Raw genomic sequence first — 13803 nt, 5'->3', positions numbered from 1 at the left:
GAACCAAGGCGGTCTTTTAAGTTGCCGGACTACTCCAGTATACTTCCAGCTGAGCTATTGCGATAGCTGGGAAGCTGGCCTTTAATGTACCTGCAATCAATTCGAGAGCCAATATGTATCTATGTAGGTAGACGCCAAGCAGCAATCAAGGCAGTAACCTTGTATTGCATATCGTCCAGAAGTATTTTGGGTTGCAGGGCAGCAGTGGAAAGTTGTTCCCAAAACCAAGCGATTTCACTAACTTCACTCCTACTGAGTGCCAGGCCACAAGGGCATCGAGGACAGTGAAATAGTGGACGAGATGGGCATTCCCGAATGGTATTTCCCGATTGGTACTTTTGTGTTTTGGTGATCAGAAATGGGTTTATTTAAAATAACAAATTCATGAATGATATTTCATATTTCAACTGAAATACATACTTTCGTTTTCAAAAACTATTGAAATGTGGATTTGTATGTTTGAGTAATCATATTATTGCAACAAGTGCAAAATCGTTTCCATGCCATGCTTAAAAAAGTACTATAAATGGATGACCTTCAAAAACATCAAACCCAATGATAAACATTTTTCAACCGTACTCTATGTAAACCGTTTAAAGAATTAGGATGTGAGCGTGGTATCAACCACATTTCCAGCGATATGTTATAATGAAAAATAAAATAATACCAAAAAATAGAATTAAAAACGAACGACAAATCTAAGAGATGTTGCTTTTCGAAAACAGTGAAATACCAGAGCCCATGAGAGTTTCTTTTTATTGCAGAAATCCAAAAAGCTTTTTACGAATCAACTCCTTGAACTCTTGTAAGCAATAAACAACTTTGAAACTTCGCTAAAGACCAACATTTTCGGCAGATAAAGGATTTGTCCGGAAAGTAATAGGACTAATTTCCTTCGGCAGCGCTGCATCGACGCAGAAGGAGCCCATTTGGATAGTTTTTGAAGTATTGTAACGATTTTGTTCAGTCCTATTACTTTCCGGACAAACCCTATGTTCTTGGCTATTCTGTATGGGAATTTTTTGTATTCGAGGAATTGTTCGGCAATTAATTAAAAAAGCGGTATTTGTCTTCCTTTTAAATTTAATAAAATAAACTCATTTTAAATTTTATATAGCGTCACCTAAAATGCAAAATAACGTATCATCAAAACATTCGAAATTGAGTATCTTATTGATTACGATTCACTACTTCAAATTACATTCATAATATGACATTTGTCCAACATTTTCAGGTTCTGCGCTCAAATATATACCAGTTTTAATCAAAGTTTTTTTACTCTTGTTCCATTTTATTTCGTGTTTCATTCGCGACACTGTAAATTTTCGAAAATGTTGTTACGTTATTTTGCATTTTATATAAAATCTTAAAATATATACACAAGTTTGATAACAAAATCACCACCTCAGTCGAGTAATCAATTTATGAAAACAAGGCAATTCTTCACTCAAAAGTGAGTATTTATGAACACAGTCATCAATTTCGCATTCAGTTTGACTGAAATTGTGGAGAATGGCGCATCGTTTGATATTCTTGTCCCTTCTGTGTGGGCATCTTTTGTATTCAGGGAATTGTTCAGCACCTATTCAAAGTAGTGCCAATGTAGCGGTATTCATCATTTATATATTTACTAAAATACACGCATTTTTAATAATTTTTTTGTGCTTTCCATTTAGCCATTTCTCACCTATCTTTGTGACGATGATTTATTGAAGAGCGCGGTCAACAAGGTAGAGCATTTGAGCTTGAAATTGGAGAATTATAATCTGCGGTAATCTAGTTTTAACTTATTGAGTATTAATAAAACCTAACAATTATTTGTTTTTTTTTTTGTTCAGTATTCAAAGTGAATTAATGGCAATGAAGGAGCAGCTTCTTCGTGAAGTAAAAACAAATCTCGATTTGTTAGATTCGAAAATTACAGCGAAGAGGTAAGCAGCTAATATTTATTTCAAAATTTCTAAAAATTCGTACAAGTGAAAAACTTTTTAAATTTTAGTAATGAAGCCAGCAACAATGTGGTTGCAGCGCCGCCTCCAACTAAGAAACCAGCATCATGTACCGAAGCCATGCGTCAAGCAAATGGGAAATATGCAGAGAGTGGCGTTTATGAACTTTATCTGCCAGAATTTCTTCAACACCCTTTCTATGTTTACTGTCTAGGTGATCCCAATGGCGGTGAACCATGGACTATAATTCAACGTCGTCAAAGCAACGACACCGACTTCTACCGTGGGTGGGTCGAGTATGAACACGGTTTCGGCGACTTGAATGCCAATTTCTTTCTCGGCTTGGATAAAATACATGCTCTGACGAATTCGCGATCTCATGATCTTTGGTTTCAATTGGAGGATTTTGAAAATGAGAAACGTGTTGCCAAGTACGATTATTTCGCTATAGGCAACGCTCAAGATAAGTATAAGTTAATTGCGCTTGGACAATATTCAGGCACGGCCAGTGACTCGTTCTCTTATCATTTCGGGCAAAAATTCAGCACTAAAGATAATGATAATGACAAAAGTAGTGAGAACTGTGCAGTGAAATATAAGGGCGCTTGGTGGTATCAGAAATGTTATGGCAGGTAATACACGTTCTTTTCATAGTTATGTATGAATTTTTTCCATATGGAGTTTTCAAATAAAATTATGTCTGACATTAAATTATTTACCTTTTATATTTACTTACAGCCATCTGAACGGTCCATATTTACGAGGAGAGTTTCAGAAGGATCAGATAGGCAGAGGCGTGGTGTGGGGTAACTGGCGTGGACTTGATTACTCCCTCAAATATGTACATATGGCTATAAGACCAAAGTATTATTACTGAGGTGGTGGTTTGCAATTGAAAACCTTAGGCTCCATTTAGTTTTAAACATTAAGATTGTGACGAAACAGCCTCCGGAAATTTGAATTAAGTTCTCCGGTTAAATCATATTTCAAAAAAACGTATTTTGCTAAGTTGGTAGGACTGTCTGTAAATACTATGCCAATTTTCGAAAAATAGATTTTTTGTTGCATTATCGCCTCGTTCTGGACGATCTTCAACTGATGAAAATACTAAAAGAATGAAGGATTGAATATCGTCAAGCAAGTGTTAGAGAGATGACAAGAGAGCTCGAAATATCTCGCGAGTCCATTCGGATGATTTTGATGGATATTTTGAGTATGAAACGCGTTCTTGCTCAACTCGTCCCGATAAAACCACAACCACGCCAAAGCCGCACAAAAATCAAGGTAATGCGCATTGTTTATTTTCGATATTCGTAGTTTGGAGCATCATGAATTTGTTGCGGAGCGTCAGTAAGGATTTCTATTTGGTCGTATTGAGACGATTATATATATATAGTGACCGAATTTAAAGTCAAAAACGCAATGAATACCACCGATAAACCACGGTATGCACCAGATTTGGCTAAGATTATTATGATGTATATAAGTAATTTGTATTTATTGTGTACTTTTGTCTGGTCAAAACAGCTGATTGCTTCGTTACAATTCCTTCGTGCCGTAAAAGATCTGGTGGTGGCACTAATTGTGGCAATTTTATTTTGTCTTCAAGGCAACATAATCTAGTATATTCATCACTGTATTTTAACGTCTTGCAATATTAACAAATTATTTAATTACTCCAAATGATACCGATTTGTCGACGCAATAACCTATTGCCGGATCATAGTTGAATACAGCTCGTTGCAGGATCACAGGAGCACTGCGTCTGCGGAATCGCTCAGTTTCATTATGTCGTGCCCGCTGTTGTTGTGTTTGATGTGTACGAACTCGCTTCTTCTAAGTCTATCTACTTCATTGCGACTCACTAAAATCGTAATTCTCGCATAGAAATATGACTATTTTCTTGATTTGTCTCTCTCTGGTTTTCAGAGCGGCTAGAACGTGAGGAAGCTCTGCGTACAATTGAGTGACTGTGACGTCTTAAGTCAGGTCATATTCTCCGTGACATTGTAAAGTCTAATTAATCAAAGTGAGAATAGATCTCGCGCACAAAAAAAGAGAGCACGATCACAAGGCATCCGATGGTTATCAAATCACAATTACTATTATGGTAGATTTCAGAAATGTTCCACATATAATTCAAGATCAATATTAGCCAATCGGTGAAGCCGTTTTCGAGCTTTAGCGAGACTTATCAATAATTTTTTTAAATATATATATATATAGATATAGATTTTGTTATTCCATATTTTCTTATTATGCATTTCAATCTTAAATTCAGCTTTATCGATCTTAGTTTTCTGGGTAGTCACTATCGATGTGTGACTTGGCGTTTTTCTCTTAGCAAATAATTCTTCTCCTATTCGTCAATAGTACAGGTTCGAATTAAAGGTTTGGTCGAAGAAAAACAGCCCACAGTAGATGATTCCCTGTCAATCCCACCAAGCACACAGCAAATACAGCCTGAATGTCAATACGATCACAACAGTTTTCACTTGACGTTGTCTTAATTGATCCACTTTTCGTCACCAGTAACCAACCACTTCGGAAATGCATCGAGTTTATTATAATTCAACAAATATCGAAATTTGGTGGATGAGGTTTTTTCATATATTTTCATATTCAGCCAAGTCCTCTTTCTACGAACAAAGACCAAACTCCACAAGTCACTCTTATCCCCGTCGTACTATATGGTGCAGAGGCATGGACGAGGACAATATCTGATTTTTTCGCGAGAAAGGTTCTGCCGAAGATTTATGGTCCTTTGCGCATTGGCCACGGCGAATACCGCATTCGATGGAACGATGAACTGTATGTGATATACGACGTCATTGGCATATTTCAGCGAACTAAAAGACAGTGGCTACGCTGGCTAGGTCATGTCGGCCGAATGGACGAAAACACTTCAGCTCTGTAAGTAGGAAGCCGAAGGAAGCACTCCGTTGGAAATACCACGAGGAAAAGGACATGCTTCGCTTGGAATCTCCAATTGCCGTCAGGTTGCAAAAAGGAGAAACGATTGTCGTGCTGTTTTTAACTCGGCTATAGCCGCGAAACTCCCCTATAGCCACGAAAGTGGTGTCTCATTGGCTTTTTGCACTGTCCAAAAGCATAGCGAACGAGTGTTTTAGCTCTGCTACGGCACAGGCAATCATCGCCATAAAATTGATAAAGATAGCAGATCCTAACGCAACAGTTGACATACAGATGGCACCACCTGGGGCGCTAGGTTCAAAAAGTCCTGATTACTATCATACTAGGCAGGGGACCTGTCAACACATTACTATATAAATAGTTTTAAATGCAAAAGGTACACGTGATAAGCTGAATCGATTCAGCCATGTCCATCTGTCCGCCCATCAGTTAATATGCGAATCACTCTCAGTTTGTGAGATATCGATCTGAAATTTTGCACACGTCCTCAGGAAGCTGCTTGTTTGCCGGAATTGTCGTTTATTTTTATACGCAAAATACGGAATTAATTATTGTAAATTCTGCAATCAACTAAGTTTTTTTGTTAAATTTCTGGAAAACGAATCCCGGATTCAGCTAGTCATAGATTTATATCACATTCAGGTCGGTTTTTTTTATTTCACTCCCTGCTAATAAAGATCTCGGGAGATTTAAATATTCTATAAAATTATAGTCATTTTGGTAATCTGGTAATAACACCCAAGTATGAAGTATTTTACTCGGTTTGATTGAAATTGTGGAGAATGGCGCATTGTTTGATAATGTTGGCATGCATCTCTGCTGTATGTGTTACTGATTTGTTATCTCGGGTCTAGCCGTGTCTGAATAACATTTGGATCGCTGCCTTCCTCACACGTCGAAAATACGTTAACTCTCAGTCAAGTTACAGTCATAGAAAATGTCGCTTCGTTTTCAATATTTGTGCGCAATATTTGGACATATTGTTTTCGCATGGAATTGTGGCGTTTCAGTAAAAATCAATTCCCAACCTGTGGTAATTATAAACGTACATACATTTACTGTTCTAGTTATAATGAACAAAATTTTATTAAATTTATACGGAGGATAAAATAGTGAAATCAACATCGACTATAACATTTATAATCGTATCTGTTTTAGAAAAGAGAAGATCGGTTATAAATTTTGTTTAAATAAAGTTTTTCAGACACCACGAGATATATGTACATATATATGTAAATGGTTTGCTGTATATTCATAAGTCACCATATCTTTGTGAAATTTCTTACAAATATGTAGAGAGAATATAATGTAAGTTATGAATTTTTACTCAAGTAATGAAGCCAACCAGATACCAAATTTTGTATCCTCGGAAAACTAATACGGTTGTATCAACTGACATTGACCAATACCAAAAGCCCCGTCAGGATCGGGAAGGACCTTTCTGAGCCGTTAAATACCAAACGAGTTTTCAGACAAGGCGACTCCTTATCGTGCGACTTCTTATTTCTTCTCCTGCAGAAAATAATTCGAGTTGCAGAACTAAATAGAGACGGTTGGTACATTCTATAAGAGTGTATAGGTGCTGGTGTACGCCGATGATATTTATATAGTTGGCCTCAACATCTGCGCCGTTAGTTCTGCTTTCTCTAGATTAAATAAGGAAGCGAAGCAGATGGATTTGGTAGTAAACGAGGGCAAGCTGAAATATCTCCTGTCATCAAACAATCAGTCGCGACTTGGCCTCCACGTCACTATTGACAGTCATAATGTCGAAGTCGTAGATAATTTCGTTAATCTTGGAACCAGCACTAACACAAACGACAACGTCAGCCTGCAAATTCAACGCAGAATAACTCTTGCCTTGAGAAGTAAACTTCTCTTTCGACGAACAAAAGACCAAACTGTGCAAGTAACTCATCATCCCCGTCTTGCGATATTGTGCAGATGCACGGACGATGAACAACAATCTGATGATTCGGCGTTACGAGTTTACGAATTAAGAGACAACGACTACCCTGGCTAGGTCATGTCGTCCGAATGGATGGAAATACTCCGATTCAACGCAGTACCCGCCGGAAGAGGCAGAGGAATAGGATGACCTCCACTCCGTGCGAAATAGTAGCGAGAAGGAAGGAAGAACCACTGGCGCGGTGTTGTGAACTCGGCTAATACTCATATATTTATAAGACAGCTTTGCATTGAAAAATATGAGTGAAAACCCCAGCAGCCACATGGATTTCTTAGCTTTTGTGTATGCGTGGTTTTCAGGTGGCGGAGGAATCTTCACCGTGCACAGAAATACAAACATATTTATATGTATTACAGAAAACGATTACGACAAAGACTTTGTGTGAAATTCCTGCCGTTGACAATCACAAAACCATTCAAAAACTTCTTCACATTGCGCTTAGACAAGGTCAATCACTACTATGAAGAGTCCTTACATCTACACTAGGTGCCCGAAGGGAGCAAACACGACACACATTGCGAAGAAAGCTCTCGTATGCAAAATATTGCACACATGCTTTGCTATCATCACTTAGTCATTACCAATAAACGACGTGCGACTTCATTTAAATTCGAGGCGAGTGTGCCCTACTAGAATCGAATTACTTATTATATTACTCTTTTGAACATCTACATCTAATCGGAACGTCCTCGTATTTCAGACGTTTCCTAATATAAATTAAATGCAAAATATTTGAGTGCACACTTAATAAATAAATATCAATAATGTGCTAAAATAAGATTGATTCCGCTCTATCAATACAAATCAGCGAGGCATAAGTATATATACAAAGATTTGATAACCAAATCATCGCCTCAGGCAAATAATCTATTTATAAAAGATATTTATAACTCAAAATATGCTGAACCGACTTGATTGAAAATTAGTGGGAAGGTAGCTCAGAACGAGGGACGGACATGGTTCAAAGATCAAAAAATCAAAGAAATAAGTAAAAAAAAATAACAACACAGAGCTAATGTGGGAGAACACTAAGTTTCGTATCCACGCATACTTAGTGTAAATATGGATTATACTGTTTGTCGCTCCTGAACAAGGCAGTTTTGTTTTTAGGACGAACCCGTCGACGAAGTATTTCCATACAATTTCAAACCGATCCACAGTGGCCCGTGTTGTATGGAATCAATGGCCAAAAGACTTCCAATGTCTATATAAAAGTAAAAAATTTTGCCAAAGGTTTTTAAAATCTGACTCTCCCGTTGCGCACTCCGCCACCCCCCGATAGTAACAAATTTTAATTAATAATATTAAATTAAAAAAGTTGTTAAACGAAAACAGGAATTTTTTGAATATTATTCAACTAAATCAAAAACTGATTTTAATAAAATTGATTTACTTTTGCATGATAGTTTCTTTGACTGGTGATGAAAGGATCTAAGCTCAAAAGCAATCGCTCTAGCAAATCCTTATTTGTAGCGATCCGTTAGTTCATTCGTGTATGATGGAGTCGATACATTTTAACGTCCTTATTGCTTGACTCAGCAGATACTTAAGAGAGCTCTCCAATTGAAACAGGTGCTTTTTGAATAACATCGGCAGCGATGTTATGACTGATGGAAGAAGATAACACTAGAAATAATTTCAAGTTAATTTATTTGCAGGATCCAGCGCAAATCTATTGCATGTGGTGTTTATTAAACGGATTCTTTTTGAAACGGCAATAGCGGCAATAGCGGGTGGACGAAGGTCTGCAGTTTTTTCAAATTTGTTTGTCTTCATCATTTTGCGATTTTATTATCAGTTAAACAGGGACATATGTCGTGACAAATAAATTATTGTCTTCCAAATTATTATTTTCAAATTTCTGCTAATATTCGGTCTGACCAGAATTGCCACCAAAGCCACATATTCCATATTCAAAAATATAATATTACTAGCTGACCCCGCAGCCGTTTTCCTGCGTGAAATTATATGTTTTGAAATGAAGGAAAGTTGAATTTATATTGTGTTGAAAATCATTTATTTGCGATTTTTCTAATTTTTTTTCTAACGTAGCGCAGCTTGATGAACAAAATTTTTTTGGTTTTTTTTTGGTGCGTAAATGTTCAGAGAAGATGGGTTTCGAACTCGTGAACACGCCACGTATATCTGGCCGTGTGAAAAACGCATTTCCAGATTTATCCCACACTCTTCTAGCTACTATCCTTTTGTCCCGTTGATTGTCATTTCAAATGCAATTTACCTGGAAACTGAATAGGTTTGAATTGAAATGGCAATTCGTTAGAACTCAAAGGAATTCGTAGAATTAAGCATTCTGCCCCCTTGCATTCGATAGCTACGTCATAATCAGTCGGATTCTATTACATATTACTTTCAGCGCATGAAGATTGCGAAACATAATAATGACAGATCCAACTTTGAGACGCAAATGATGCGGTGGCGTACCAAGTCTATCCAAAGATTTTAGAAATTCCTCTGGATAATTCACGACTTCGTGTCATTATCAAGACGAACGGAATTTGCCCAATTATTAGCGAATACAATGTAAAATCTCCGATGAGATTTTTCCCGTAATTGACGCGAATTTGAAGGCTGATATGTCGAAATGACCATCGCGAAAAGTGTGCGAACTTCAGTGGCATGCGAAGTAGCTATCGAATCGTCCATCGTTTGATTACATTTATTATCATGTTCCAGCAATTGTAATTGCTTGCATGCTTCTCAAAAAGTTACACACACTCTACCATTCACAGTACGCAATGACTCAAATGAAATTGAACCACGTACATTTATCAATAGCAACCGAAGGTATTAGCAATCGTCGTTTTTCGGGTGGATTATGTAAATTCGTCCTAAGGAATTAGTTGAGAACACACCTGGATGTCAATCTATTGGTTGGCTCTGCTTTCTGCGTACCTATTTCTTCGGCGATGCATTCCATGCATAATATCAAGGCATTTCCAAATAGAGCTATGTTCTCACAAACGAATCACTGACGCAAGTTGAGAAAAAACTCGTCAATGACAATGTCAATGTTGTTGGAAGTGTTTCCGCTGGCTGTACTGTATTTTCTGGGTTGAAAAACACTCTTTAGCCATTCTCCAAATGAACTGCGAAACGCACAACAGTCGGAAAAGTCGATTTAACCAAGCTACAATATCAAACATTGGCATGAGTTTTGAATGTGAACTGGACAATAGTGGCGAATATGGTACGATCCATATGTTGTCGACATCAATATTCACTACTCTAAGTTGAATGGTAAATGTCCTGCCATTGTCGTCTGATGAGCTACGACGATAGAGTGGATATCCATCATTTCCAGTTTGCGTTTCCGAAAGAAAAGCACGTGGATAGTGTTTCGTGCATTTATTGCAAGTGGGATTGTGGTGTCCGCAAGGTCCATGCACCATATTGGTTTTCATCGCTTCGTAGAATAATGGATCTTTCTCTGCATGAGGAATTTCGCCAGAAATGATTTCATCAATTTGATCTGGTGTAACCACCAAAGAAGATGTGTGCGTGGGCAAACCTCTTTTTTGCAACTCAACAGAGTACATCCAGGATCTGACTGCACCATACTTGTATATACATACGTTGCTTCAAGATAAAGTCCATCAAACATCGTAGCTGTTGTTTGAAAAGTCTTGCTGTATTATCGTGATGATCGCTTGCTGATTAACAGCGAACCATAATTCCACACATATGTCATCGCATCCTGGGAGTCTCATGTAGTTCTTGTATCTTGGGCTGCCATACGTTGATGGCAAAAAGAACGCCGACCGATATTAGCGCGATGTCTTCGTTGCTTCGTAACAAATTTCAATCTGTAATTGATCACTTCTTTTGAAACACACATAAAGTTTTCACTGAATAATTTTCAATAATTTTTCAAATCAAAAAGCAAACGACAGAAATTGAAGGATTCAAATAATTTACAAATCAAAATATTGAAAAACAAAACAAAAAAGAATTGTATGAAAAGTCACTTTTTGGAAATTTCCAATTTTTCGACTTTTCCTTATGAAAAGTATATGGTTTTTTTTATATCTAACCCTTTCCAGATCCACAGCGAACAACTTCTGATTTCATGAGGATTGGTTCCGCCGTTCTCGAGCGTTAGCGTTACTAACAAACAAACAATCATTTTTACTTGCATATGTACATACATATGTATGTATGTATATACATATATATACATATACAAAATAAAACGTTTGTATGGGGAAAAGAAAAAGGGCTGTTTTTAGGGGTTTTCCGGCAACTTTCGTAATTTTTTCCTAATAATAACAAATACAACAAAAAAATCAGCCAAATCGGTTCAGCCGTTTATGAATTACAAAGAAAGTGGCATTGATTTTTATATACATATCGTCACCTGAAATGCAAAATAACGTATCATCAAAAAAATTCGAAATTGAGTGTCTTATTGATTACGCTTCACTACTTCAAATTACACAGGTCAACAAAAAAAATATTTTTTTTTGGGGTTTCTGTTCTCATGCTTGAATTCTGATTCTAGACATTGAAAAACACTTAAATATTAATCTTTGGTTCTTAAAGTTTGCTTTGGGCTGATCTACATCGATAAGTATATTTTAATTTATTTCGTAAATCAAAGATGGCAGCACTTTGATTAACCCGAAAGTAAACAGTATTATTATTTGTAAGAGGCACAGTAGTGAATGTTAACCTGTTTATTATAGCTGTAACAACAATATTAGTGTATTACTCAGTTAAAAAATGGCATCAAGTCAGTGTAAAAATTATGTTGATTTATTCTGTTCAGTTCTGTATCAACAAATCTGAAACTTTGCGAAGCCTCTGAAGCCTATTTTAACCTAAAAGTCAGTAATCAAAATGAACCTCACTTCGCCTGCGTTAATTGTCAAAATACTTTAGAAGGTAAGAAAAAAATCAAAAAATTGCTCTAATTTCTACGAAAGCAAACTTTAACCGGAAAAAAAAATTTTCCCCTCTATTTTTGTCATAGGAGAAACTAAAATTTAACATGTAGATGTCAGACCCAAAAATCGTGTTGACCGGTGTTATATACATAATATTAAATATGTTCAACATTTTCTGGTTCTGCGGTCATATATAAACCAGTTTTAACCAATATTAATATTTTGTTTCACTCATGTTCCATTTTATTTCCATGTTTCATTCATGCCACTGTAAATTTCTGAAAATTTTGTTACGTTATTTTGCATTTCAGGTGACGATATACAAACAAACTTGAATCATTTGAGGGCGAGACAGGGATCACAACTTTCTGTATACCTTAAATCGATGTATTACGAGTATATAAAGAAAAACATACCGCTCAAAAGGGCACTTATAAAACAATTGTTTAATAATAAAAAAAACATATACTCGTATAACATAAAAACTTCTTTATTACGAAATATAACATATACCTTTATTATCAATACCCATTTCGATTTATGGGGATTAAACACGATTTTATATTGCAATTAAATTTATTTTAAGAGATAATTATTAAGCTATTTTCACTGCACAGTCCGCGTGTTTCTATTGTCTCACTTCTATCGCTTTTCGTAGCCCCTACGAATGGGATAGAGCAAAAATGTATTTACCGTTAGTGTTATTGGTGTTTTAAGAAATAGCAGTGGTAAATTTCAAAATTTTGTTTTTTATTTTTGACCTATGAATTCGACCAGTGTGCGATCCTTCCCCAAACATATTACAACTGCTAAACATTGGGAATGGTAGAATAGAACTGCAACCAAATACGCAGTATAATGCATTATAATTGGCTTACTAATCTATCGATGAATTTTATACCACGTGCATCCTAACCTTGTCAGCCGACTTTTCCGTTTTTGTCCACGCTTGAGGACTGGTTCATAATGTACACTAGAACCGACTGTCACACACCGAAAAACTTCGGTTTTATTACAACTAGAGAGCTTTCAAACACTACACAGAATCAGTTATTTTTGTTGGATTATGGACTTCGCCTCTTCAGGGCGCCCACTGCTTTCATTGTCTTCCGTGCTCATTTCGCCTCTCCTCAACTTGGCAAATTTCTTTTTAACAGCTGATTTCCCTGGGGCAGAGCCCAAATTCAACAGTAACACATGAAATGCTTTTTGAAAACAAGTTAGTTCACCCAAAATTCTATATCTCATTAAATAATAGTTTCTCATTTGCCAAATTTGTATACGTATCTTTCAAAAGTAGGGGCTGACTAAAGATCATATAGATGGTATTAGTAGTACCATCTATGTATTAGCTACAGTAAAGCGTGGACGTGTCCTCTAGTTAATTTATAAAAAAAGTCAGTTCAGTTTGACTGAAATTGTGGAGAATGGCACATCGTTTGATATTCTTGTCCATTCTGTGTGAGCTTCTTTTGTATTCGGGGAATTGCACTATCAGCACCTTTTCAAAGTAGTGCCAATGTAGGCGTATTTGCCTCTATTTAAATTTAATAAAATAGATTAATTACAAATTTTATATTTTTGTGCAATTCATATAGATTGACTACCTTTCTGACGATGATTTATTGAAGAGCGCGGTCAATAAGGTGGAGCTCTTGAGCCTCAGATTAGAGAATTATAATCTGCGGTAATCTATTTTTATATCATAGAGTATTAGTAAGACTTAACAGTATTTTTATTTCTTAGTATGCAAAGTGAATTAATGGCAATAAAAGAGCAGCTTCTTCGTGAAGTAAAGAAGAATCAGGAATTAGCGCCACCTGCCACCAAGAAACCAACATCGTGTACCGAAGCGATGCGTCAAGAAAACGAGAAATATGCGGAGAGTGGTGTTTATGAACTTTATCTGCCAGAATTTCTTCATCGCCCTTTCAATGTTTATTGTCTTCGTGATCCTGAGAGCGGTGAACCATGGGCTATAATTCAACGTCGACAAAGCAACGACACCGACTTCTATCGTGGGTGGGTTGAATATGAACACGGTTTC

The 13803-nt window shown here is 36.5% G+C and overlaps 2 protein-coding genes across 8 annotated transcripts in view; one reads left to right on the top strand and one right to left on the bottom strand.

The window, feature by feature from the left end:
* The window catches only part of LOC115065854 (techylectin-5A), a 304739-nt gene extending 290957 nt beyond the window's left edge, over positions 1 to 13782 (top strand). Inside the window, exons 1-5 of one of the 4 annotated variants that reach the window (XM_049446370.1) lie at positions 1437 to 1608; positions 1677 to 1771; positions 1839 to 1931; positions 2000 to 2581; positions 2688 to 3080. In XM_049446370.1, coding sequence (XP_049302327.1) covers positions 1513 to 1608; positions 1677 to 1771; positions 1839 to 1931; positions 2000 to 2581; positions 2688 to 2826 — 1005 coding nt within the window. In that variant the 5' untranslated portion in view covers positions 1437 to 1512 and the 3' untranslated portion in view covers positions 2827 to 3080. Of the gene's footprint in view, positions 1 to 1436; positions 1609 to 1676; positions 1772 to 1838; positions 1932 to 1999; positions 2582 to 2687; positions 3197 to 13502 lie in introns of those variants that run through there. The other 3 variants (XM_049446372.1, XM_049446371.1, XR_007421373.1) reach the window with 3 other exon arrangements.
* The window catches only part of LOC105233638 (rap1 GTPase-activating protein 1), a 314608-nt gene that overhangs the window by 35936 nt on the left and 264869 nt on the right, over positions 1 to 13803 (bottom strand). The gene's annotated exons all lie outside the window — the stretch shown is intronic.

The sequence above is a fragment of the Bactrocera dorsalis genome, chromosome 1 (genome assembly GCF_023373825.1).
Source record: "Bactrocera dorsalis isolate Fly_Bdor chromosome 1, ASM2337382v1, whole genome shotgun sequence".
Taxonomy (NCBI): Eukaryota; Metazoa; Arthropoda; class Insecta; order Diptera; family Tephritidae; genus Bactrocera; species Bactrocera dorsalis.
Note: the sequence above shows the minus strand (reverse complement) of the source record. Positions and strands in the feature narration are given on the sequence as shown.